Source organism: Lissotriton vulgaris, chromosome 4_1 (assembly GCF_964263255.1).
Source record: "Lissotriton vulgaris chromosome 4_1, aLisVul1.2, whole genome shotgun sequence".
NCBI classification, from domain to species: Eukaryota; Metazoa; Chordata; class Amphibia; order Caudata; family Salamandridae; genus Lissotriton; species Lissotriton vulgaris.
In genome coordinates, this window is record NC_141691.1 from 1,736,762,233 (window position 1) to 1,736,788,137 (window position 25,905).

General features: G+C 43.9%; 1 protein-coding gene across 1 annotated transcript in view; it reads right to left on the reverse strand.

The window, feature by feature from the left end:
* The window catches only part of CPQ (carboxypeptidase Q), a 2,019,872-nt gene that overhangs the window by 731,560 nt on the left and 1,262,407 nt on the right, over positions 1 to 25,905 (reverse strand). The window contains exon 5 of the mRNA XM_086966033.1: positions 5,947 to 6,058. Within this exon, the coding sequence (XP_086822159.1) occupies positions 5,947 to 6,058 (112 nt within the window). The remainder of the gene's footprint in view (positions 1 to 5,946; positions 6,059 to 25,905) is intronic.

The following is a 25,905-nucleotide window of genomic DNA, read 5'->3' on the forward strand; positions in this document are numbered from 1 at the left end:
GGCTCTCCTCCTGTTGAACTACAGGGACATAAAAGCTGCAAGTAGCCCACTTTCCTGAAGAGCCCACCTGACCAGTTCCAACTGGAGCTGCCCTGCACCTTGCCGATGACTTCTCCTGAAGTGAGTTCTGACCAAGTGCTGTTCCTGGGGTCCTGGCTCTGTTGGCTGGTGTTCAAATGTACTCTTCCTGCCTATCTGAAAAGGCTGGGATATAGAATTTTTTTGTCAACTTTTTTTATGAAGACCCAGTTGGAGATCGGGATTGCTGTCAAAGTTAAATTACTGGTCAGATCCAACTTGCTGATCGACATTGAGACCTTCTGCGGCATGGACGCCAGACTTCAGGCGATCAAAGCTTTCCCGCCTTTGTCAGTGACCGCACCTGATGTTATGTTTTTGACTTTTTAACTGTTTTGGGACTTCTAAACACACATTTTCTTAAGTTAAGCCTGTCTGCTCTGCGCCAGAGATACCACGGGATGAGCTCAGATTTAAATTACTGTAATATTTACTGGACCTCACATGAAAAGTGACATTATTATTTGTGGTGGACGACCATCTACCTTAACTAATAATTCACACAAGCACAGCAAGGATATGAATAGATAAATGAAGGAGTGAATTGGCTGTCCCTGGCAAAGTATGGTATTATTGGGTTTTTAATTTTTAGACAATTTGAATATGGTATAAGGTTGTGCATGTGCTTGATAACCAGTCAAAGAATGTATATAGTTGGTATATGCAGATACTATCTCCACACAACGCTCCACGCAAAGATATCTAAGTTTTGTAAGTGGCTGTGGGTTATAGCAATTCCAATCAATGCCCAGATTAATGCATGGCAGTGGAATAGTGACTGGTGTATATAAAAAGAGAGGGAGGAGCAGGCATGGCTGGTATTTTCATATGGTCACCACTTAGTGCTTGGAGCAAATTACTATAAAGATCCTAAAAAGAACGTTTCTGAAGTGCATATAGCACACTCAAGAGGGCAAACTGTACTTTGGGTATGGGTTATTTTTGGTACCATTCCTGGGAGAGGTAGCAGAAGAAGAATGAAACTTCCTTTATTTAATAATATGTGGCAAGACTAGTGAACAATGATCATACCAAATAAGCAATGATGTATGTGGGGCATTTGTACAATGCAAATAGGAACTTGATGGATATGTGGACCTTTAATATGTAACTAGGTTTTGAGTACTCACACTGTTCAACAGACCTTTCCAAACCGCATTCTCCAATACTGTGATGACCCCAGACATTTTAGCACAGCCAAAATCATCAACCACACCAACGACTTTGAAGACTGTCTGTTCAATATACAAACGTTAATGCCAATCCAAGAACACAAGATGAGCCCAAATATATGGGTGGCTACGAGACTAACACTTAATTCACAATACGCAAATATATGCCTTTTCACCATCAATTCCAACATTTCTTCTTCCAAAAGACAAACGCTGCCAATAAAAAAAGCATATTTTCCTTGAAACAACGATCACTTACAAGCAAAATCAAAACGTAATTTTGCTGAAATGGACTACAGAACTACCACTCAAACCATGATCTTCTCCAAAAACAGTGGGGCAACATGCTGCTCAGATTCATCCCTAAAGCTACCCTTGCAACCCACAACAGAGCACCCTCCATACTGCAGCATAACACAAGAAAGAATTGAAAAATTAGTCCTTCATCATTCTCACCCTAGTGGATTTACACGTGTTACCCCTACAAGCCTCAATTGTTTTCAGAAACTTTTGCATCACATAGATTGAGAAAAAATATATCGGAAAAACAGAACATCCTAGGCAACTAAGGCTATGCAAGGACCAATTGGAAGTCACAGAATGCAAAAATTACATGAAACATATATAAATAGCCACCTCTGCCACTGCCTCAATCATGTGGCTTAAAAATGTAGGTTGCTCAATGCCACCACGATCTTACATTAAGCACATATTTCTAACACCTTAATTTATAAGAAAAAAATCAATACGAATACAAACAAAAAACTTCTTACATGAGAAAAAAAAACAGTCTGACTATTCCCAGGGCCTCATTTTTTGAGCTATAATAATTGTGAAAATGGGTGCTCAAAAACTAGTTGGAACATCAAAAAGAAGGACGCGTTTCGGCAGTCACGCTGCCTTTGTCAAACTGCAATGTGCCATATTGGTACTCTTTTTAAAGTATTTTCAATCACTAAACATAAAAGATGCACTAGTGTTTGCATGAGTTGGGTATACACAACCATGTGGGGAAAATAACAATAACAACAGTACTGCATAACTTTGTTTCTCAATGTTGGTAACAACAGTATAAACTCTATGAATGAGATTCCTTTGAAGCTATTTACAGACTGTGCTGCTGAGAGTTATGCCGGTAATTGTAAAGTTCCTCTTATTCTCAAGTTCCATCATGCATCACAATACAGTGTGTAAAACCTCGACTGGATTACTGCTGCTAGGCCAGTGTCGTCCGCGGTGCCCAGCTCCAAATTAAGGGTGATATTCCTAGAGTGAGGATATGCCTTTCGCAGAGGAACTCCAGTCCCCGCCGAAAGAACTTCAACTTCCAGCGTTGAACCTCCCCCTCTACATGTGCCTTCTCCATGTCTCCATTGTCGCAACCCTTACATTGAGGCACGCCTGCCTGTAAAATCCCAAAAGCAAAAGTTGCGGTGTGTTGGTGTGCTGTCAAAATCTCTGGTGGTGCACAGATTGCAGCGCTACCGCTGGTGGATTAAATAGGAGAATTCCCGTGACAATGAGTGCTGACTCCCTTTATCATATAGGGGTTTGGGGAGACTATTTTTCTTATATATATCTAAACATATATAGGTAAAAAAAAGGCCAACATCGAAAAATAATCTGTAAGTGATTGAGTGGAAGTCTTCTGATGTTCTTCTTCCAGGTTGGCTCACAGTAAAGATTACAAGGTAAAGTGGTATCCATTTTGGATTCCTCTTGTTTGACATTGCACAAGAGGAAGGGTGAGGACAGCTTTCTCAGTCAGAGGAAGTGCATGTTCTGCATTGCTATGGCTGGAGGGTAGAGATCCAAAAACCTGCAGGATCACAGTACACACTTTAGAAATGCAATGAAGATTTGTTAGCATGAGGCTGCTGATTAGGCCTGGCCTGGTAGTTCGGGCTGGACTGTTCCCATTGGGCACAAGGTCAAGACTGATTTGCATATGGCTGTGTCCAAACTGGAATGGCAGGGTGAGCAAAAAATGATGGATTAAGTCCCAGCTCTCTGTACTGGGGTGAATGTATGACACTGTCCTGCATTCTGTCCATCAATTGTTCTTTTTGCTTTTGTCACCCTGAGTGGGATGGGTATGCCCAGACGTGGGCCCCGTGCTCTCCATGCCACTGGAGTCAGCTATCCTGGCTGATGAGGACTGAAAGCCCGAAACCGGTCATAGGATGCTTGTTTACAGTCCAGGGAGGACCTGGCCTTGCAGTTCGGGCTGGACTGTTCCCATTGGACACAGGGTCAAGACTGATTTGCATATGGCTGGGTCCAAACTGGAATGCATGGTGAGCAAAAAACGATGGGTTAAGGTCCAGATCTCTGTACTGGGGTGAATGTATGACTTCTTGAAGCACTGGTCTTGGTAGATGGCAGAGGTGAGAAGTGGGACTTCAGATTCTGTTTTGCAAGGGAACCCTTTAGTTGAGACCCAGCTTGTTGTCTTCCTTGATCACAAATGCAGTTGGGTGAGGACAGGTAAATGCAGAAAGCTCACACTTCTTTATGATTTATCAAGGGTGCTCCAGGCCTGAAACTACCCGGCTGTGTGGAGCCTCACTACCACAAAAGCGGTATGGAGAACAGCCTGGAATGTGTTAATCCACAAAGATGCCTATCACGAGCAAGCAAAGAATCACGAGCACATAGGGACAGGAAACCCCACTGGGAAAAAAACCTAAGATATATTTACTTCAAGAGATGTATATTGTGAGCATGACTGCCTAGAAAAAGTAACAGTTTAAAAAAGTCTTGGCTGCGTGATAAAAGAATTAGTAACTTCGAAAAGATGTAAAGGGCGGGACATCACTTTTGCATCAAGCTCATGGCCATTGAACAATGAAAAATATTCGAACACGACACACAATTAGTAAACGTAAGGCGTAGGCAGCGAATTGAACTAGAAATCCACATTACACTGCAATCTTTTTGCCATTTTCTATTAAGTTTCGAAATAAGTGCCGTGCAACATACATGGTTTTAAACTCAATTACGATTTGCCTCAAAACTTGCCATTTTAAAGTGAGGCCTCGATTAGATCAACATTTCCAACTGTAGACGCTGACATGATACTGCTTTAAACAAGTGCTTAACATTCACTGTTCAAAGCCAAAGGAAGTTTAGACATATACGAGAAACTCAACCACCTGAGGTTTGGCTAGCGCTGTGAAGTGCACGTGAATCTGTGTTCTTCAAGGTGCACCCTGACCCCCGTGTCCCTTGCATCACTGGTGCGGTCAGAGATGGTGTGAGGTCTGAGGACAGCACGTGATCAGACACAAGCCAGGGTCCCTCGCACGCAGCGAACTCAACCACCCCCCATTCTACCCCGTGTATGCAGGCAAGAGAACTTCTAACTAGTGCATGCATTGTCAAGTGCTCTGGTTCTCTAGGCTCTTGTACGCGCTATAAAAAAAATACAAATGCAAATACATAAAATAAGTATACTCCAGTGCTGAGGCATGAGTTCATTAATCCTTCTTTGCTTTGATATCCAGGTTGCTGGTCTGAGCTGAACCCGATCATCTCCTGCCATGGCAGCCCCGGGGGAACCTATCACAGAGCCCAGTCAGGTGACTTGCACTATCCGGGTCATGTGCTTACAGGACCTTTGACCCCTTATATGATACACTCTATAAGCAAAGACATTAGAGGTTTGAGAACACCCTGCCCTAGGCTGACCCCGGAACTGCAGGGCTGGCACTCGTTGAAAGATGTACTCCCTGGTCCTCTGACCCCATAGCATTCCTTGGAGCATACCCATGACTGCTTGTAGAGGGATAGCCCCATCCCTTAACTGCAAAGTGTGTACCCTCTTGAAGAGGCGATTACAAAACCTTGAACCCCTATTAATACCACCACCCAATACTATATAGGAATGACCCATCACAAATTGCTGTACTTTCTAGAAGGAATGTCTAGAGACCCCTCTGACTTCACAACAGTCCGCAGACACTATGTGGACGGACCATGGGACTGTAAGTCATGAGATACTTACAGAACCTTCGATCCCCAAGTCTCCCATTTTCTTCCCCATCTGATCCATTGCAGCAGCCCCAGCTCCTGCATAACACGGTTTGTACTCTCAGGAATAAGGTGGTCCCCAGATCCCTGGCCCTCTCCCAAGTATTCCTAAGTGCGCCCTTAGCATGCCATCGGATCCCTCCAGACAGGGAAAACTAAACCTCCCTTACCTGGGGTCCACAAAGGTTCCAGCCATGTCCATCCTGGAGGAAAATGCATATACGCAGAAGAGCAGTGTAATAATGAAGAGCAATACTGTCTACAAAAATGGCAATAAAGACCATATTTTCCCCACAGAATTTCAGTTAGCTCTTTTATTTCTGTAAAATATTTGAGTCTTTGACACCATTCAATTTTGAATCTGGAACATCATGTTTTTTCTTTTAACCTATCCATTGCTTTAGTTAGCTTTCTAAAATTGTAGTGAAATGAAAAAGCCTAGATCAGTTCACAGACAATGTCATTCGTCCTAAGAGTGTGGTTTGGAGTTTGTGAATTGTGACTGACATCCGACACGTTTGTGATGGAGTACCCCCCCCCCCCCATCCCCAAACTCCAAAGCAGGCCTTGAGTATGGTTTAAAAATCAAATTCTTGCAAATTGATGTGAGGTTTATCCGTGGAAGGCTTCTACAATGAGGTATTTTATACATGTAAATATTTACCAAGGTCCTTGAGAAGGGAGAGCGCTTCCCATGAAATAAACGCTCCGCCGCCATCATCCATGGCTCCTTGCCCAACATCCCAGCTATCAAGATGTCCGCTGACCAACACGACCTGCAAGTGAATGAGAACAGCTGTGATGATGCTCTTCCGGCAATTTAACTGTGTGGACAAGCATGAGTTACAATGTTTATTCCATGTGTTTCTCACCAAACTCCCATAACTACCTTTTCTACTGATTACTTCTTTTTAAGCCTTTATTCTACTTGCAGGAGCATGCCGTCTTAACCCCTTCGGCGCTTATGACGGAACCGTTCCATCACGCGCCTCGGGTGAGCAGTGCTAGTGACGGAACGGTTCCGTCACGGCCCGCTCGACACGCCTGCGCGGCGCTGATTTCGCGCCTGCGCGGCGCTGATTTCGCGCCTGCGCGGCGCGTTCTATTGAGTGGGCGCGTTCGTGATGGAACCATTCCGTCACTAGCACAGCTCACCCGAGGTGCGTGACGGAGCGGTTCCGTCACAAGCGCAGGTGAGCCGTGCGACCCCACCCCCCCCACCCCACCCCCTAGCACTGCGGCGGAATTGCCGCCGCAGTGAAGGGGTTAATTCATAAGAAAGCAAATGGCCCAAATCTCATAAATACCACAAGTACCCGAGAATGTTGAATTGGGTGCAGCCAATGGCCCAGTAACATTAGCGCCGATAATACGTTTAAAGCTTTTTTGCATCACTTATTCAGTGTAAAGTCAACATTTTGCAATTGTTCTGTTATGTGGCTTACTGGGTCATTTACCAATCCAAGAAAGTTGGCATCTTTACACACACTGACTGATTGATTCATTTATCAGGTGCTCATTCACCAACATAGACATCTTGGCATCGTAGAGCAGTAAAACAGGAAGAAGGAGAAGTAAGGGAGTCTTGGCAGAACTTCATCAAAAGGAAAATAGTAGCAGAAGTGGAATCAATACCTGGTGTAGTTACTCCGATATTGCCACAGTAAATTATTTCGCTTGTCATTTGGTTCCCCCTCTTCCTATAACATCACAGGAAGCGATAACACATGGACGTTTGACATTGTGAGAAATATCATCACAGGAAATATATTCATAGAGATAAAATAAACCTATAATAATTGATAAAGGACTAAAGTAATTTACAAAATAATTTTAAAATGCCTTGCTAACACACCTAAAATATAATTTCAGTTACCGATCACATTCCTTATGTGCTCACATGATAAACCAGAGGTGCACCGCTATTTACAGGAAGCTGATTACTATCATCGGTCAGAGGCATCAACTTTATGTGTGCGTGTAAAGTCACATGTGCCTAGGTACTGTCACCTTCAGCTAGGTAAAGTCTCATAGGTCTCAGGATCAGTGGCCTGGGCCAGCAGGAGGTGGATGGGCCTGGCTCTCCAAAGGTGGAAAGACAAAGGCATTGGACCTTAGAAGACTTTGTTGAGTATCCGTGTTATTAGATACCCATAATACAAATCACTACACCAACCATCATTGATTACCCTCGTCTAATTGAAGACGAGGACATCATACTCTAATGGATTCCTGAGCTAGAAACTCAATGTCCAACAATACACTGCACAGTTCTACTAACCTTGTGGAATTGCCACCTTCTAGATTGTTGTGACCATGCAACAGAAACCTACAGCTCGCCAAACACATTGTCCCGACCAATCAGTTAATAATAAGAGGTGACCTGCACTGTTCAAGCCAGTTTCTGATACTGGCAGAAAACTCAAGTTTCCCAAATCACTGCCTAGGCAGCTCATCCGCTCCAGATCTTCTCTTTACATGCGTCGCTTCTAGACCTCAATTTAAATGGACATAAACGAAACTACAGAGGGGGCACAAGGAAGAGCACGACCCATGCTTTTGATCCGCCTCTCAGCACTACCATTTCTTTAACACAGAATACTGAGGGTTTCCTGATTGCAAAAATCGGTTTTGTTGAAAGACCAAGTTTTAAGAGGGGGCTTGCTTCCCCCAAACAATTTCAAATAGCTGAAGAACACAGTGGCACCAATTTTACAGTCTGTGATGACTTAAATGTGTTTTTAATGACAGAGAAACTGAAGGTTTGTCTCATCAACACTAAGGGCCTCAGTTATATAGTAGCAGACAGGCTGCCATGCTATTGAGACAGTAGCAACCTGACTCCGCCTCTCATAGGCGACCTAACCATTATATTTACAGATCCCCGTCAGATCAGCAGGAGGCTTTCCTGTGAAAGTACTTCCTCTTACATGAGGACAACAGATTCAGCAAACATTCTTAATGCTGATACAAAAACTAATCCCCAAAGCAGATACTTAGTTTAAAATCCCGAATCAGTGTCTCCCAACATGTCTGGGATATTGTTCTATATGTGTCAATAAGACTATCAGGCATTGCCCCGTGCAGGAACAAATGGTATTAGATATCCCAACGTCATGTAACTAGCAGTTATCCGGCTGCTCACTTATAGGCCAAGTCTTTCCAACAGTTTGACTGACTAAACTAGGTTGGGGAACCACAAGGAGAGTGCAGAAGATATCTGCTGAATTTGGACAGATGTATGACGTATTCATGCATGCTTTTACAACGCATACCTTTGCAACACGGGCAATACAACTAACGCTTCGTTACCACGCGTTCCATTACAGCGCAAGTCATTACAACGACTTGCCTTAGGTATATTGTACTATTCCAACTCCAGTCTGTGCAACAGTAAGGAAGGTGTTGAATTTTAAATCATTGTAGTGCCTGTGTTGTGATGGCACTGTGTAGTTCTGTCTGCGTTGTAAACGCTGTTTCCGAATTTTTTCAGCTGTCCTTATGATGCCCTCCATTAAATTAGACCTTATGGCCTTAGGTACAGGATCTCTCACCCCTCACCCTCCTTCATTCTCTGACATCTTGTTTCCTGTTTCTTTCTTTCCCTCTTACCGAATACATCATTAATTACAATTCAGCCTAACTACAGCACATTACTCCTCAATGTAAATCCTTATGCTAAGGGACTTCAGTCAAAACATTATGAGATGTATCTACTAATAGCATGAGCAGTAGTAGGATATCAATGTCACCATCCTGAGAATTATTTGAATTCATAAGAAGTTCTGATCAGTGTTACTGGCCTAATGTACTTGCATATGCCCAGTTTTCCTAATTAAGTTCAAACCGTGTGTGCCTTTGTAGCATTCATTTTGTTAAGACACACCAGAAAACGTGCTGGTGCCTTGCTAATGCGGAGGTTGGAGGCAGGCTGTCCTCTCCCGCTCTAGCTCTGCCAGAATGTGCAGTAATTTTAGATCTCATTTTAATCTATTCCTTTACTTACCTGCCCCACTTCCCCTGCAATGTGTTCCCTTGCATTCTTTTGTTTTTTCTTCTCACTGTTAGTGAGGGTTCTCTGTGGCACGTTAGCTGACTGGTTTGTTCATACATCCGGGGCCATCTTTTGTAGTGTGTTTTATTGTAAAAATAAAACTCTCAGTTACCTCCACCAGTAACTGATAAAACTCTTGTACTCAGCACTAGCTGCAGCACGAATAGCATGTCTAAGCATTTTGATTTAATTTCTGTTTGAAATTGTTTGGGTGCTATTCTAGTACACGTTCTCCTAAAGACAGGGTGCACTAGACTCGCAAACGAAGATCTAGATTGAAGTGGACTGGGAGCCAGGGCCAACTCTCTGGCCCTTGAATTTTACTTCATGCCCTAAATCTGACAATACAGTAAAAAAACCTAGGAGAAAAATTTGACTCAACATTACAAATGGATTGCTAGGTAGAGGTGATAGTATTACCATGCACCTTTTACATGAGAACACTCTAGTCTAGTGTTTCTCACCACTACTGTTACAGCCTTCAACTGGTCACAGCATAAGAAGTTTTAATCAGACACTTCAACATAGTCAAAATGATGTGCCATGGTGATGTAATTTTGAAAAAAGGGGACCCCTAAATAACCAATATACTTGCTATATGTAAGGGCAAAACACAGTAGGTAAAGCAATTATAGCAAGATTAAATAATATACGTCAAATTATTTTAGGAGTATAAAAAACAGAAACAACCACTAACTAAGTGCTACACATAGATCCAAATGCACAAATAATGTATTAAAAAATATAATTTTTATTTATATTAAACTTTCATCTATTTTATCATTTTATTCCTCATGAATGAAGTTCAATTGTTTTCGATTAGCACACATTTTTATAAATATATAGAAGCAATGAAATAGAAATAAATAATCATATTAAAAAAAACAATCCAGAGTTTTAAATAAATCAAATCAAATAAATAATTGATAAACAATTGATAAAGACAGTGTGATGGACTTTAGCAATGCGGTAGATGTAAGCTACGCGCGTTTCGGCAAAACTGCCTTCATCAGGAGACCGTCCATTGCAATACAGTTCAATATTTATTGAGCTCTAAAAATCACCATTAGCGAAATGCCAGATAGAGTATGGGACAGTAGAAAAAGAATTTCAGGATTGATGTTACCCGATAGTCATTAACTTCAAATTATTCCACAATTTATCGGTTAGTCTCAAGGAAATTGGTACTGGGCGGCTTTTATCTAAAGATATGGTCCAAGGAAAGGGGGAGGTGACACTCAAGTTTAATATTCAAGCATATCTGATGTGAGCAGGCATTGATTAATTACAATTACGGCTGCTAGATAGTACGTTCAAGTGAGAACAATTGCGTCTTAAAATCGACCTCCGACTTCAAAATCGCTCCTTTGTGTATGTTGGCTTTTAAAGATCGCAAAAAAGCGGCTCAATGATAAAGCGCTCAATCACGTAGTGGTCACGTCTCTCTTTTCCTTTAGTCTAACATACCTTCCATTGGACTCTTAGTATGCCTTCATGTAGCCATTAGTGTTCTGACCAGCCACAACCAGCCTCAAGTCAATACATGGTGATGACCATGCCTCAGGTTAGCCAGTATACACCTACGTCAAGACCAATACATTGGCTCCCCATTGAAGTCTGCGTCACCTTTAAAGTGCTCTGTATTGTCCAGAGGTCACTTTATGGCAAGGTCCCAAAATTGATCTTTCAATGTATGATCAAATACTGCTCTACAAGATTACTTCATTCATCCAATCACCTTCTTTTGTGTAACCCCAGTCTTCATAGGGCTTGCTTCACTGGTCATTCTTTCTTTGTTTTGGCCCATTCCCTGTGGAACGCAGTGCAGATTAATTTAAGAAAGACGTCAGTCAACATGCATTTCAGTAAAACCTTAACATTCTAGCTGTTCTTATGGTACTTGGGATAATCTAATTAATGTATCGTCCTTTAATTTATGGAGCAGAACCTTATAGGCCAAGAAACCTCTGGGTGATAGTGCGCTTACCTGCCTCACATTAACATCACTGTGATAGTGTTCAGAAGTCAGGACAAAAGCAACCATTTTTTATGAGTGATTTATTGATGGTGATTAAGCATGGGCGGAAAATCCGTTCCGCTCGCGGATTTTGCGGATTTTCGGTAAATTCGCAATCCGCGAACGCTCGCGAATTTACCGAAAATCCGCAAATTCGCACGCAGCGGATTTTTTTTTTCTTGGTGATACAATTTTGCGGCGTTCACTTACCGTCATTCAGCGTTTGCCGAGTTGTTTTTCTCGATATTTTGCGAGTGCTGCGCCATTTTGGATCTTGCTGCGGGATCCCGCGGGAGTTTGGCGACGCATCGCGAGAGTTCGCAATTGCGAACATGTAGGTGCGGCGGGCAGCAACAATCTCGCACTTGCGAAATTACCAAATTTGCAATTCTGCACAAGAAATCCACTAGCAAGCAGCATAGACCTTCTGAAAATGATGATTTTTATCAGAATAACTCCTCAGGTTGACATTTGCCTGCACATTTTTGGATTTGAGGCCTTTTGACTCTCTTTGGATCACTTTTGGATTAGAAATCAACTTTCATAAGTAAGTTTGTTTGGGGCATTAAAGTTCCTGTTCTGCAGAAAGCACTCAGTAGGTGCAAAAGTTCACTCATCATTAGTAACCATTCCCTGTAGTACTTCCTGAGGGCCCCCTCCAGAGTTCAGTTGCCTATGTTTGTTTGGGGCATTACAGTTGCTGTTCTGCAGAAAAACGAATTTTGCAAAACTGAAAGCACTTAGCAGGTGCAAAAGTTCAAACTCATCATTAGTAATAGTAACCATTCCCTGTAGTGCTTCCTGACTGGGGCCCCTCCAGAGTTCAGTTGCTAGTTGCAACAATTGTATGACCCTGCTCTGACCCTCACAGCAGGCTCATAGAATAGCTACAAGTAGGCCACAAAGGTCCTGGAAAAAAAATTGCACTGCAACAGAAAGAAAATTACAGATAAGGAAGCAGGTGCCAGACTGGAATTTTAAAACAGTGACACATTAATAAATCAACCCCAAATTAATTCATGTCAGTTGAAGCAGGGCAGGTGTGCTTGCTTTCCCCCCCCATAATCTACAGTGATGATGAACCAGAGGGTGGCATTGATGTACCAGAGGGTGGCATGGGTGAAACAGAGGGTGGCAGTGGTGAAACGGAGGGTGCTGGGAACCTGTGATGATGAACCAGACGTAGAAACAACATAGTCGCGACCGTTGAGAGCTGACAAGTAAGTTCGCAATTGCGAACTGGTACAAAACCCTCGCGAACTGGCAGAAACCCTTGGGAACACAAAAAAAATCCACAAATTCGTGGATTTTGCGGATTGCGAGTTCGCAAATACGCAAATTCGCGAACGCCAGATTCGCAAAATTCACCCATGCTTAATGGTGATTTGTAGTGTAATCAGTACACTACACACACAGTTCAGATAAGATTTCTGCAATCTCTTTTTGGTGGATTGTTCTCACTATGGGCTCTTTAAAATGGCGAATTCGTGAGAAGTTACTTGGTTTTCCCATCAAATGAACCATAGCCAGTTTTATTCAGTATGAATCATGCCGTGGCATTTCCTGACATCTTGCACACCCAACTTTTAGATACTTTAGTATCCCATGTAACCTCCCTTCCTCTCATGACATAATTTGGAACAAAGGTAAATGTTCTTTCCACAACAAGCCCCAGCCCTGGCGTAAATCATGTGAAACATGTAATCAGTAAAATATTACTGTACTTTGATCCACAATGATCCCATTCTATGCCTGTAGCGAAAGTTCAGTCTCAGGACCATGGCGACAGGGAGCTTAGAACCTCTATCCTGGAGTCTGCTGTGTTTGATGCATGTTTCCATGGGTTCCACTCTTTTGGGGTACTGCATCAATCAGGAATTTGGGTTTCCTCGGTTTACTGTCTCATGAATGGTCATCTCTACCTTCTCTAGACTCATCTGGATTCTAGCAACAAACGCTGCCCTCATTTCTCCTAACGGCTCCAGATCTAACCACATCTTCTCTCCTAGATGGCATTGTGGCTCCTCTGGGCTTCCACACTCTCGATCCTTCTCGTATCTCCTTGCAACTCTGCCTCTCAAGTCTGGTCCTGTGCTTCGGCCTCCTTCAATCCTTCCCACCTCACCTGCCATTCCACCTGGCTTCCTCTTCTGGATGCTATAGGTCTCTGCCTGACCTCCCTTTTTACTAGTTGTTCCTGAGGTGCAATGTTCAGTGCTTCCAGGTTGTACTGTAGTAATCAATTGCCATGTTCAACCCCCAACATGGCATTTCTGTGAAACATTGGCAGCTATTTCTCTGGTTGGTCCCCATGGATGAGTACTCTGTTGACAACATCTACCCTTCACATAACATAACAGAGAGACATGGAATAGGCACTGTAAAGTACTTTGGAGTACCAGGTAAGTTCCACTACACAAACCCAGTTGCCCCATCTGTGCTAGGATTATCTGATACTATAGATATCTAGAAAAGATTAATACATTTCCCATCTCCTAGTCCCATCTTCTAGTGCGGACTCCATGTCTACTGACCCTCCTATGGAATGGTGTAGTCAAACTATGCCTAATTATAGCCTTATATGCACATGTACAAGTCTTAACTTTACACAGGCACAAAGATCCAGAAACAATTATTGTATGCTAGGGGTCCTCCTATCTGCTTAGATGCAGCCTTCCATGGGTAAAGTCATCTCAAAACACTTGCAGCCCTACATGCCAACCACCACTATTTTCCTTTAGTTACTTTCTGTCCTTGATGTCTTACCGAGGGGTTCTAGGATCAGAGCTCATTAGCAAGGTTGAGAGGTATGCAATGAATGTTCTATTTTCCAGTGCAAGCACAAGCGTTCCTAGCGCATCCTCCTGCATGTTGTGCATGAAGGCAGCAATGTAGTGTCCGAGGATGAGCTTTAAGGCGTGCCAATAAAGCTCCTCTTCCTGGGGCAAGAGAGACTGAGGGAGGTAGCAGGCAGCACCAGGAAGCAGGCACACGCAGCACGAGGGCTCTTTATTTCCCATAAGTGGCCCAGACTTCTCAGTGCCTCCTACTGTGCACTTGGCAAACATGTAAGGTGCTAGCACTTCTCTCTTGTAGCTCACTTCTTAGAGGTTTTGTTCCTCCTGTTCCATTGCATTTTCAGAAATGAGAGAGCCCTGAGAACACTTGTAACCAATCATCCTACTCCTAGCTCCTTCATGCCTTTTTGAGCTTACTGAAGGGCTGAATCTAACCAGAAGGGATGAGCAATACAGAGAGGATGAAATAGCTTCTATAGAAATCCATATCCACTCTATGTGGTGAATCCACTCTGACTACTAATGTTGCAGGGTCAAGGGTTGGCATCACTATAGCAACCTAGAAATCTCTTGAATGAGCCCAATGAGATTACACTGACACATAATTTCGATCATGCTGGTGCTGCTGCCCATCCCGCCTGGCACAAGCATAGAGGTTCTGTGGCATATTCTGCAAATAATATATCCCTGTATATCCAGGAAACATGTTACCCACCTTAACCTTGATCCAAAGGTTAACGATGTGCTACGATGTGCTACCATGAGGAGTAGCTGTACATGTCTTGTAACATTAGGCAGAGTTAATATTACCTATGCCAATTCTTCTGCCTCCCTCCATTCAGCATCCAGTGAGATGTTGAAGACAGGCCATGGACTCTGAGAAATTTGTAAATACTAAGAGCAGTGATAGTTCTTAAGAAACCTGGTTCCTCTCCCTGTGGTTACCCCTCAGTAACGACTGTAGGCGTCAGAAGGTCTCAGGTTACCCAGCTATGTCACAGAGGACACAGGTGCACTCTGGGGTCCCACAAATGGCGGCCAGGATTATTCTAACCTTTCTTGCCCTTAAAAGTAATGCACTACTCAAGCCTGAGCTCACAAGAGAATGACGAGTGTAAGCAAGCTATGCAGTATGAACAGACTCCTACTCTTTGTATAAGGCACACTGTTGTTGACAGTAGGCTTGGTTGGAGCACGTCACATTTCAAGCCCGTTAAATGTATTGACCAAGCACCTTGGCAGACTGTAGCCTGAACAAAGCACCTGTGGGTTGTCCAATGTCCACCTCATTCATAAGTAATGAAAAGATTGATGAAGTCATGGACCTTTGGGCGTTGAATTTCCTAGGATATTAATCCTATATCACAATCAAGTGAGTTCTGTGCTTCAACAACCAGCTGCGTTGACTGTAAAGATGGGTCATGTACAAAAGGTTGAAGAGTAAAGCCTTTATTCAGGAGCGTAGTAATTGCTTACAGCTTAATGCCAAGAAAACCGAGGTCCTGATTCTAGGGAAGCAGACGGAACTTTGGGGAGATCAGTGGTGGCCTCCTGAGTTGGGGGTGTCCCCCATCCCAGCGGCCGAAGTTAAGAACTTGGGGGTCTGGCTGGATTCTAACCTCTCTTTTACCAGCCGCACAAAGAAGATTGCAGCTACCTGCTATGGTATTGTGCGAGGACTGAGTCCAGTCCTCAAATTCTTCGACCCTCCTACTCGGCAACTTGTGGTCCAAGCCTCCATTCTTTCTCGGCTGGACTACGGGAGTGCACTGCTGCTTGGAGTAAATCAGGCTGAGGCCACTAGGCTGCAGAGGGTGCAGAATGCCGCTGCGCGGGCCATTGTTGGCCTCCCGAGACGCTGTTCTGTCTCTGCAGTCCTGACCTCCCTTCACTGGCTGCCGGTCAGACAGAGAATCAAATTTAAGGCTCTCTGTCTGACATTTAAGATCCTGAAACTCTCCTCTCCCCCTGCCCTTGTGGGCCTTGTCTCTCCCTATGTCCCCACGCGGTCTCTCAGGTCGGAATCTCTTCATCTGGCGATTAAGCCTAGGTTCAGACTGAGTAGGATGGGAGGTCGCTCCTTTTATGTTTTGGCGGCTGGATTATGGAACTCCCTCCCTGTCCATATTCGTGCCCTAAAAAGCCTGACTCTTTTCAGACGCGCTATAAAAACCCACCTGTTTGCCTCCGCTGACTGATTCCCTCTCTTTCCAGCATTGATCTGTTGTGTTGTGGTACCTGATCAGGCGCCAGGACGCCCCTTCGCTGGGGCAGCTGTGCGCCGAATAAAAGTTATTAACATAACATAACATAAGCAGGTACATGTCACAACGACGACAACCCCACACCAACTGACCCTCTCCTGCTACTCTAGAATCCAGCTATGCAGTATGCTTCCAGGTGCCATGACACCGGAAGCATCAGAGCAAGGATGTCACATTGACCTCCCTGCTTCCTGTAGTAGGTTCAGAGGGCCCCTGTACATTTGAAGAAATAATATATCTCTTACTTAACTTTGAATAGGTTATCCACCACTGTCCACTTATCTCGCGTTCCTAACATCACATATCATGACCCCGTTCCTAGTTTTATGACGTCATATGTGGTACGCGAAGCATCAGCTGTGCACATTCGTTTTGGGCCATATCAGCCTCTGGAGTTAATTCCTTCAAGCAGTGTCTGCTCAGAGTTTCCTGTAGCTCACACTCAGTGGGATCATGTGTATACTGTACAATGAGCAGCTATAGACGGCAATCCTGCTGAAGTATTCTGCGAGATGGCACATACAGTTCTACCACCAGCCCTACAAGTTCCATTCCCAGTACACAGTGAGAGAGGTTGATTGTGTGACTGTGCCTTCCTGTTAAATCCAAACTCACAGAAATGGATGAATAAGGATAGGTTTTATTGCATACATTAGAGCACCTCTGAAAAGAGGTCAGCACAGCAACAAATGCACAAAGCAACTGTCTACATACTACAACGGCCCGATCCATGCAGAACATAGAACCCATGGATGGTGCCAAACCCATTCAAGGAATAACAAGTGTACCACCAATGGATACTCACGTGCACAAGTTCACTCCCGTGCGCTAAACGACAACACAACGAGAGTAAACATGAGCGCGCGAGTGCAATAAGAAACATAACACTTCCGCCTTTAAGTATCTTCTGGGGATGATAAAGACCATGGAGCTGCTGAAGTCGCGCGCCTCCTAATATAAAAGCAGTCTAGATGCTAGCACTGAGGAACAAAACATCTGTCATCCTCGGGGAAAGATATTTGAACATGAATACAACACACGGAAAAACATCCAGAACACGTCTATGCAGGATATCAAATGAAGGAATCACTTCAAAAAGGTACTTTAAGGACAAAAAGCTCGAATACAAAGTATTACGCCATCCGATGAGCTCCAGTGAACATACTTCAAGCAAAATAGTCTAGACCAAAGCCAAGCAAAACGATTAGTGCTTTCTACAGAAGATGCGGAGCGGAATCCATCAATAAGCTTAGTTTTTGTTTTAGCCTAAATATGATATTTCTACATTTGATCTGAAAAGTAAATAGGCCTTGGAACATCAATACAAAAGAAATCCGCAGAATAGGCAAGAAGTGAAAAGCGCTTTTAATCCTGGAACAATCAGTATGTATGATTCTACAGCCGCAATGCACGAATACATTTCTTTGAAAAGAATGCCATTTTCTTCAACCTATACATACGGAATCTAATCATCTCTCCTTAATGAGAATACATGAAGTTCATGAAAGCAGAACAACGATGAAGCAATAAGAACAAGTGGTGTTTACAAAACTCTTGCCTTTAGATTCCAAGTTTGTTGTTGGTGTGTATATCATTTGACTGCAGACATTCATTAACTCCACAAAACCCCAAATCAGCCCTACTGTTAAGGAGGTAAAAAAAGGCACACCCGGAGGCAAATTGCGCCAAGTGCTCTAGGGGCACAGAGGGCGCGTGTGCCTCCCTTGTGTGCCCCCGGGACACTTTGGTATTACATAAAGCACCGCTTACGTGGACACTTCTGTAATACTGATAGAGCTGGCACTCTTGTATTGAGAGAGGGCGTTATAGCCATGCAAATGAGGAAATCACTTTTCCTCTGAGACCTTGCCACTTTACAGACATGGGCGCTGAGGCAAACATGCACTTAGGAAAAGCACTGACAGTGCACCACGAAAAGGTGGAGCAGTGCCAGTACACCCCTCAGAGTAGCCCTCTAGAAGGGGGAAAAGAGACCCCACGTACCCCCTCCAGACACCCCCCCTGTCACTTACTGCACCTGCATATAGTGGGATATCTGTGCCCTCTTTACACTGCAGGCAGGTTGCCTCCTACACTGAGAAACAAGAAGAAGCTTGGAAGGAGCTATCCGCATTTCACTGAGTGCTGGGGGCAGAGCACTCTTTGAAAAAGAACGCCCTATCCCAGTGAGCGCTAGGAGCACCTTCTGAAAGATGCACCATGGTGCAAACAAGGAAAGAGCACTGTTAGACCTGATAGCCTTAGGGTGGTATTCTCAAACTTTTTGCCTGTTTGCCTCACCTGTTTACTGATTTCTTTGTGTTGGCCTTAATACTCTGAGCATGTTACCACTGCCAACCAGTGATGAAGTGCATGTGCTTCTCCCTAAAACATGGTTTGATTGACTATCCACAATTGGCATATTTAATTTATCTATACTTCCCTAGTAGTCTACTAGGGAAGTATAGATAAACTAAATATTCCAATTGTGGTAGTGTGTACTGCATGTCCCCAGGGCCTGTACATTATTTGCTACGAGTGGGCCTGCAGCACTGAATGTGCCACCCACGTAGTACTTGAAAACATGTCTCTGGGCTGCCACCGCAGGGCCTGTGTGTGCAGGCTTACTTCCAGGTCAACTTGGAATTTAAAAGTCCTTGCCCAGCCTTAAACTTCCTTTTTATTACATATAAGTCACCCTAAGGTAGGCCCAAGGTAGCCAATGGGCAGGGTGCTGTGTAATTAAAAGGTAGGGAATGCACTGTTAAATTTTGCATGTCCCGGGAGTGAAAACTACCCAAATGCATTTTTCACTATTGTGAGTCCTAGCCCTCTCTCAGGTTATCATTTAGAATTCCTGATTAAGAATGAGTAACTCTGTCATGTTTCATATCATTGGAATGATAATGATAAATCCTCTTTGCTGGCAAAGTTGATTGTATCCGTATAATTTAGATATGCCACTTTTAGAAATCAGTTATTTGTCTGCTCTAAGCTTTGTGCGCCTGCAGCCTGCCTAAGACTCAGGGATATCAAAGTCTTACCCCCTGCTCCTGTGCCTGGTCCATTGTAAGTGAATCCAGGTGGTTGCTCCAGTGGAACCGACTCATTCTCTGCTGCATGAGGCAGAATCGTTGCATCGCCGCTGTTGCAGGAACAGAACCGTCGCATTGCACTGGGAACCAGTGCATCACCATCGGAACCTACACATAGGAATCACCGTATCACAGCCACTGCAGGAGAGATGATAGACACATCCCCTTGACTGCGTGAAGAAAACTTGTTGCTTCGGAACCAAGGCATCTCATACCTGGCGCTTCGTCTTCGGAACGGGTGCATCACCATTATTGTGTGGAGAAAATCAGCGCATCGCCTCCACTGCAGGATTGACGCATTACCTTGATTGCAGGATCGACCCAAATGCATTGGTCAGCTGCACCCCGAATCTTGCTGTCGCAACCAGGATCGAGGTACTTTTGTTCAGCGGGCCTTATGCAGCCCCTATATCCATCCAGCGCTCCATCACAGTCGGACTGAATTCTTGACTTTGGCCTGGTCCAGCACGACCAGATAACCCCCATAGGCGCCTAATGTTTCTGAGAGCTATTTTTCACTTTTAATCTCTAAAAACTCATACCTCAACTTCTACTAAATAGATTTTTGTCAACTTTGTCTTTTTATATTTATAAAGTCATAATCTATATTCTAAACTGTAGTCTGGACTTTTTGTGGTGGTTTTACTGTGCTACTCTTTGAAGTGTTGCACAAATTGCCTCTTAAGTTACGCCTGTCTGCTCTGTGGGAAGCTACCAGAGGGTGAGCATAGGTTAATTTATAGTGTGTATCTAGAATTGTGGCCCCCGCTTGGACAGGGTACATACCTCTGCCAACCAGAAATCAATTTCTTGCATGCACACTATATGTAATAAGGGGCCCATGTTTGGTGTAGCCGCTGTGGTGAACAAAATTGTAACTTCATTCTCAACAGGGTGTGTAACAGAAAATTGGGAATCATACATTACATACCATAGCCAAATGAAAGGCCAATGTTGAATTAAATATGCATGAATCTTGGTACTCTATGACCCCCTTGATCACAGAAATTAGAGAGCCCATTTCACAACAGCTTTTACACAGGTAGGTTGAAATTATGTGTGCAAATATCGATTTTCAAGTGTAAATATATATTTGATATTCACACAATGTTAATAAACACTCAGAATGATTCCCTCAAATGTAAAATGATCAAAGGATGCTGTAAACGTACGAAAGAACGACTCTACATACAGATGTAGGGAGGTGAGCCTCAGGATTGGAATGTGTTGAAAAGTAGCTTTCCACCTACAAACCTGTATGTTTGTGGGCATTCACAACCCTTTTTTGATATAGCAATTGCAAATCAAATGGTTCATTAACACTATGGACGGTATTTGTGGGTCGCAGATCTGACCCCTAGACTTTCCCTTGCGACCCCTGGTCTCAGAGGGGCAAATGCAGCATCAGATACCGGAGCATTATGATGTGCAAAATGCTTCCTAGTTTCAGAAAACAGCTGCTGCACGTAGAATCACCTGTTCAAAATGGTAACAGATACAACTTGCAACTGTTGCAACTTCTATTGCCTAGTAAAGATGTCTCCTAGCAAAATAGACGCTAGTAGGATGTCCCAAGCCCGGAGCATAAATGTGCTTGACCCGGAGACTTTCAGCACTGGTGTGGTATTCCACTTTAGTCTGCACAGGAGAAGCTAGGTAATGAAGTGTTCCAGTGCTTCCCAAATACATGTTTGTCTGTGTGCAGTCTGCTGCAATGACCAGTGCTTACCTTGTAAAAATAAATAAATAGTGCAGGTGCCCAAAATGTAGTTTGAGAAGCTGCAGTCCCCCTGTGACCTGTGATGGTCAGCATCCACCAGCATCTACCAGTGGCACTGCCCAAATCTATGAGAGGTGAAACCATGTCCACCACTTGCACTGCCTGTGTTGAAACTACCTAAAGCATTTGGCAAGGTCGAATGGGGCAGAAGGAGATAGCTCTGTGTTTGTGCAGGAAGGTATTGTCTTGCACCATTGCTTATCTTGGGCTATTTAATCCAAGAAGATAGTTCAGTGAGCTTTTCGCCCTTTCAGAAAAAGCTTCATCTGTAAACACAGCATTTTCCTTTCCCTTTAGCATAGCCAATATTGTAAGCAGTGTTTTCTCCTTCACACTCTTTCACTTAAAATGGTAATTAAAAGTGGTGCATATGTGACCTTTGTTCTAAGCGGTTTGCAGAGGGCCAAGGATTGGATGAGCATGTATTCTGAACACAACTTCTGACAGGCACCACCTACATCCTCAGCTCCAGCGCTATCATGCCCCATCTTTTGTTGTTACGTTATTTTATTTTATAGCGTGCACAGATACTCCAAGGAGTGTCCCGGCACGAGTCAAGAGGGGTAGTAGGGTTGCACTAAACAAATAGAAATGTTTTCAGGTGTTTCTTGAAAGCCATGGGGTCTTGGGTGTTGCGTAACGCAAATGGCAATGCGTTCCAGGCCAATGCAGCTTTCAGAGAAAGAGAGCTGTCACCCAACCTTTGTCTTTTGAAGCAGGGGACCTGGGCTAAGAATTGAGATGTGGAACGCAGTTGTCTCATAGGGGCATAGAAGGAAAACTGCTTCTGTAGGTAGGTAGGACCTAGGCCATGGAGGGCACGATGAGCACTGACTAGGGATTTACATTTGACCTGTTGTGTCCATTCAGACTCTGATATTACAAAGATATCTAAAGGAGACTTAGTTCACATCATGAGTTAAACAAAATTACTATTGCGCTTTTATTCTGAAAACATGGCCGTGATAACCACAGAAGACTGGTACCCTAAACATTTGGTGCATCAACCACCCAAATATTAAGGGTACCATCTGCATGTGGCTGTCTGTCATTGCTTGTAAACAGTGTTTATAATGAACCACGACTGACTGCTCCGGCACTGAGGGCAAGACTGAAAATGAAATAAAAGTGAAAAAAAAGAAAAATGCACTAACATCTGTTAGCTCACCTCCTCTGGTCCTCGTGAGTCCTTTGGCGCTCTGACTGCAGAAATTAAATTCTCCACACCAATCCAGACACTGCTCCCATGCTGCTGCTAATGTTCAGCAGCATGAGAGCAGCGGCAGGATTGGCTGGACCAGACTGCCTCAACACTCCTCAAGGCATTGGGAGCCTCTGTCTGCTCTCCACCTAGCTTTCTTAGACAGCTGGGTGGAGAGGTTTACACTGCGCGACAGCTGGCAAAAATGACATGTACAGTGTAAACTGGTGGAGGGAGCACCACTCCTTTCTGCCAGTCAGCAGCAGTGGGCCTGCCCCCAAACACGGCTTGGTTGGGGAAAGGGAAAAATAAAATGGTAATAAATTCATTTTATTACCATTTTAATTTTCGCCTTTGTGGCGGCGCTACCAGCTGTTGGGCGACACTCCTTTGCCCTAATGGAGGGGCCACTGCCAGTGATAACACATTATTTATGGAAGGTCCCTGTTTTCACTTGGTATTCCATTGAATTGAAGCTTTTTAGTTTCATTTGTAACATTAGGTGAGTCTAACATAGTCCCGTAGGGCTTAACCCTAGCCTGATTTAACAATAGTCATATAAGAGAAATCCACACTATTAATGTAAATGGAGGTAATTTATAAATTCTGTGGTCACCATAGATCTAGCTTGACCAGCAGCATGCTATACACTTCACATGGCAGATGCTCTCTTATGGGGTGAGGGACATTGGACATAACTCTTGAAGTTCGAGATTTCCCCTGAAGTTCATTCTCCGAGCTGGGGTATACTTATAGCATTCACTCAATTCCTCACTGTTGTACAAGCCACTATTGTTTGTCCTAAAGGGTACCGGGGTCAGGCTTGGGCTTGGATCCAACCCTTTTCACCAACATTCAAAAGATTTTAGAATCATATCAAGTTTTCACTGTACCTGTGCCAGGTCACAGTAGAGCTTCTTAGAGTCCAGTGCATCCCACATATGGCTTTCAGATATATCCCTGGCAGCCCCATGTAGTGTACACAGCAGAGTTACTAAAAAAGATGCCTTGTCTTTGGACAAAAAGTGGGAATTTCAATTGGCGACCATCACTCCATAGTGAGACCAAAGACTGGACTAGAATGTAACCTAAATAGTGTTATAAGCCACTTTTAGGCACTGCCAAAAAATCACACTGCCTTCAGCCAAAGGTCCACAACTCTTAATTGAACATCCACAAGCAGCCTGAATTCACTCGTTCACATTCTGACATCACCAAGACACCCATCAGTGATACAGTTCATAGTGTGCATTATACAAGGGTCATATGTTGCATGCAAAAAACACATCTGTAAAAAAACAAATGCTCTTAGGGAATGCAAGATCAAGCAAAGTAGTGAGGATATGAAATGCACACAGGGGCTATATCATTAACTTAGATTACCCTGAGGGCTTTTAGAGGCACTGTTGCATAATCAAACAGTGTTGTGGTGTCTGGACATGAACATAGGTCTTGTAATCTGTTTTTAATGGACATTTTGCCCCACTTAGGACCTGATTCCTAAAGGTAAATTTGTTCTTTTGTGTAAGTCTATTATTGTTTGCTATTCACAACCTAAGAGTTAACAGTACATTTACCACTGCAGAGACTCTGCAGTCAGGTCAGAGAACTTTACACATAATAAGATAGGGCTTTTCGATTGCTATTGGGACAGTGGGGCCCTGACGTGTGGTGTAGTGAATCAGAGGAGCTCCTATGGCTGATGGCTGAATAGCGCGGAAGCCCGAGCATGGAGCCCAGTGAAGTGAGGGGCAGAGCAGGACTGCCACGGCCCAGGAGATGAGGACTTCCCTGCTGACTCTGTCTCCTTTGTGGACATGGCGGCAGACCAACTTGGCCTGATGGAGGTGATCATTACAATGCCTAGAGTCCTCTGTGGGGGGCTCAGGACAAGAGCTTCAGAGTCAGCAGCCTCTGGGGCTTGTCTGGTACAGGCGACAAGAGCACCAGTGGGGCAGAGGAGTGGGGGCCCGAAGATCTCTTTGTGCCTGTGAGTGATGCTGCGGGAGCCCGCTTAACTGGGAGTCAAGGGTGGAATGTGCCACCCAGCAGCGAGTGCCCTCCCAGCAATAGCCCAGAAGAGCCGCAGAAAGGAAACACAATCAGGAGGCAATGCTGCTGGGATCTGAGACTCGAGCGGGTTGCTGCGAGGTTGAACTGTGGGCGGCCCAGAGCTCCAGGTGGGCACGGAGGCAAGGCACAGACAAATGGTGTCAAACAGTGCAAAACGCACTTGCCCACCTAAAATAGAGTGGACTTTGGCAGCTGATACAGGGCACTAAGTATGGGTAATATTGCACTCCAGCACAACTGTAAAACAGCAGTAGGTAGAGGGTGAGCCACCTCATCTGAATCATATTGGTGGCAGCCTGTGTCCCCAAGCTACTAAAAGGGGCTCACTTAGTGGTCCCTGTTTTGCCCCTCGCTTTGGTGACCTCTCCCTATCATCAGGGAGGATGGGAAAGGCTAGGAACCTCAGGATTCTGCAGGGTGAGCCAGCCATGGACAGGTGGGACCCACCTCCACAGCAAAATGATAATGTGATGAGCCACGTGGAGTCCACTTTGGATGCACACACCAGTAAATATGACAGTATTCTCTATGCTATGCTTAAATGTTGTGCGCAGGAATGAAAGAAATGTCCAGGGATTTGCTCTGGAGATATCCAAAGTTTCTTTATTAATCAAATTTCATAAACGGTTCACAGAAAAAAGGAATTTCAGCCAACGCGTTTCATTCTCAAAGAGAACTTCATCAGGGCGTCTGGGGGTAATACCCCTCTTGAAGGAGAGAACAAATGAGTTCTTGTGTGCTGTAAGTACAGATATATCATGTAGACCAAACAGGAACCGATTAGATAATGGTAATTTCTTAAGAACAGTGAATTTCGAAACTGTAATCTCGTTCCCGAAGTTCACAAGGAGATCCACAAAGGTTCCTTCCAACAGCAAAGCTGTATTAATTCTAAATTCGACGAGGTAGATGTATAACGGTCACGGTCCAAAACTCCTATAAAAAGATTTCAAATAACGTTCTGTGTAATTGTCTGGAAGAAATGCCTTCTAAATAAGAGGCATCCAAACAGGGGATCCTTATGCGTGTACAATAAATCTGATAATAAATGTTGCAGAAACAATTATCATCCTAGAAACTCCAGGTAGTACTTCTGAAGTCTAGATAGGGAACTAACCCAATGGCCACGAACCGGTCCAAATAGAACCCTATTTTGTGACTTTTCAGGCAGGATCGTGCCCATTGGGTTAGTTCCCTCTCTAGACTTCAGAAGTACTACCTGCAGTTTCTAGGATGATAATTGTTTCTGCGATATTTGTTGTCAGATTTACTGTACACGCATATGGATCCCCCGTTTGGATGCCTCTTATTTAGAAGGCATTTCTTCCAGAACATTACACA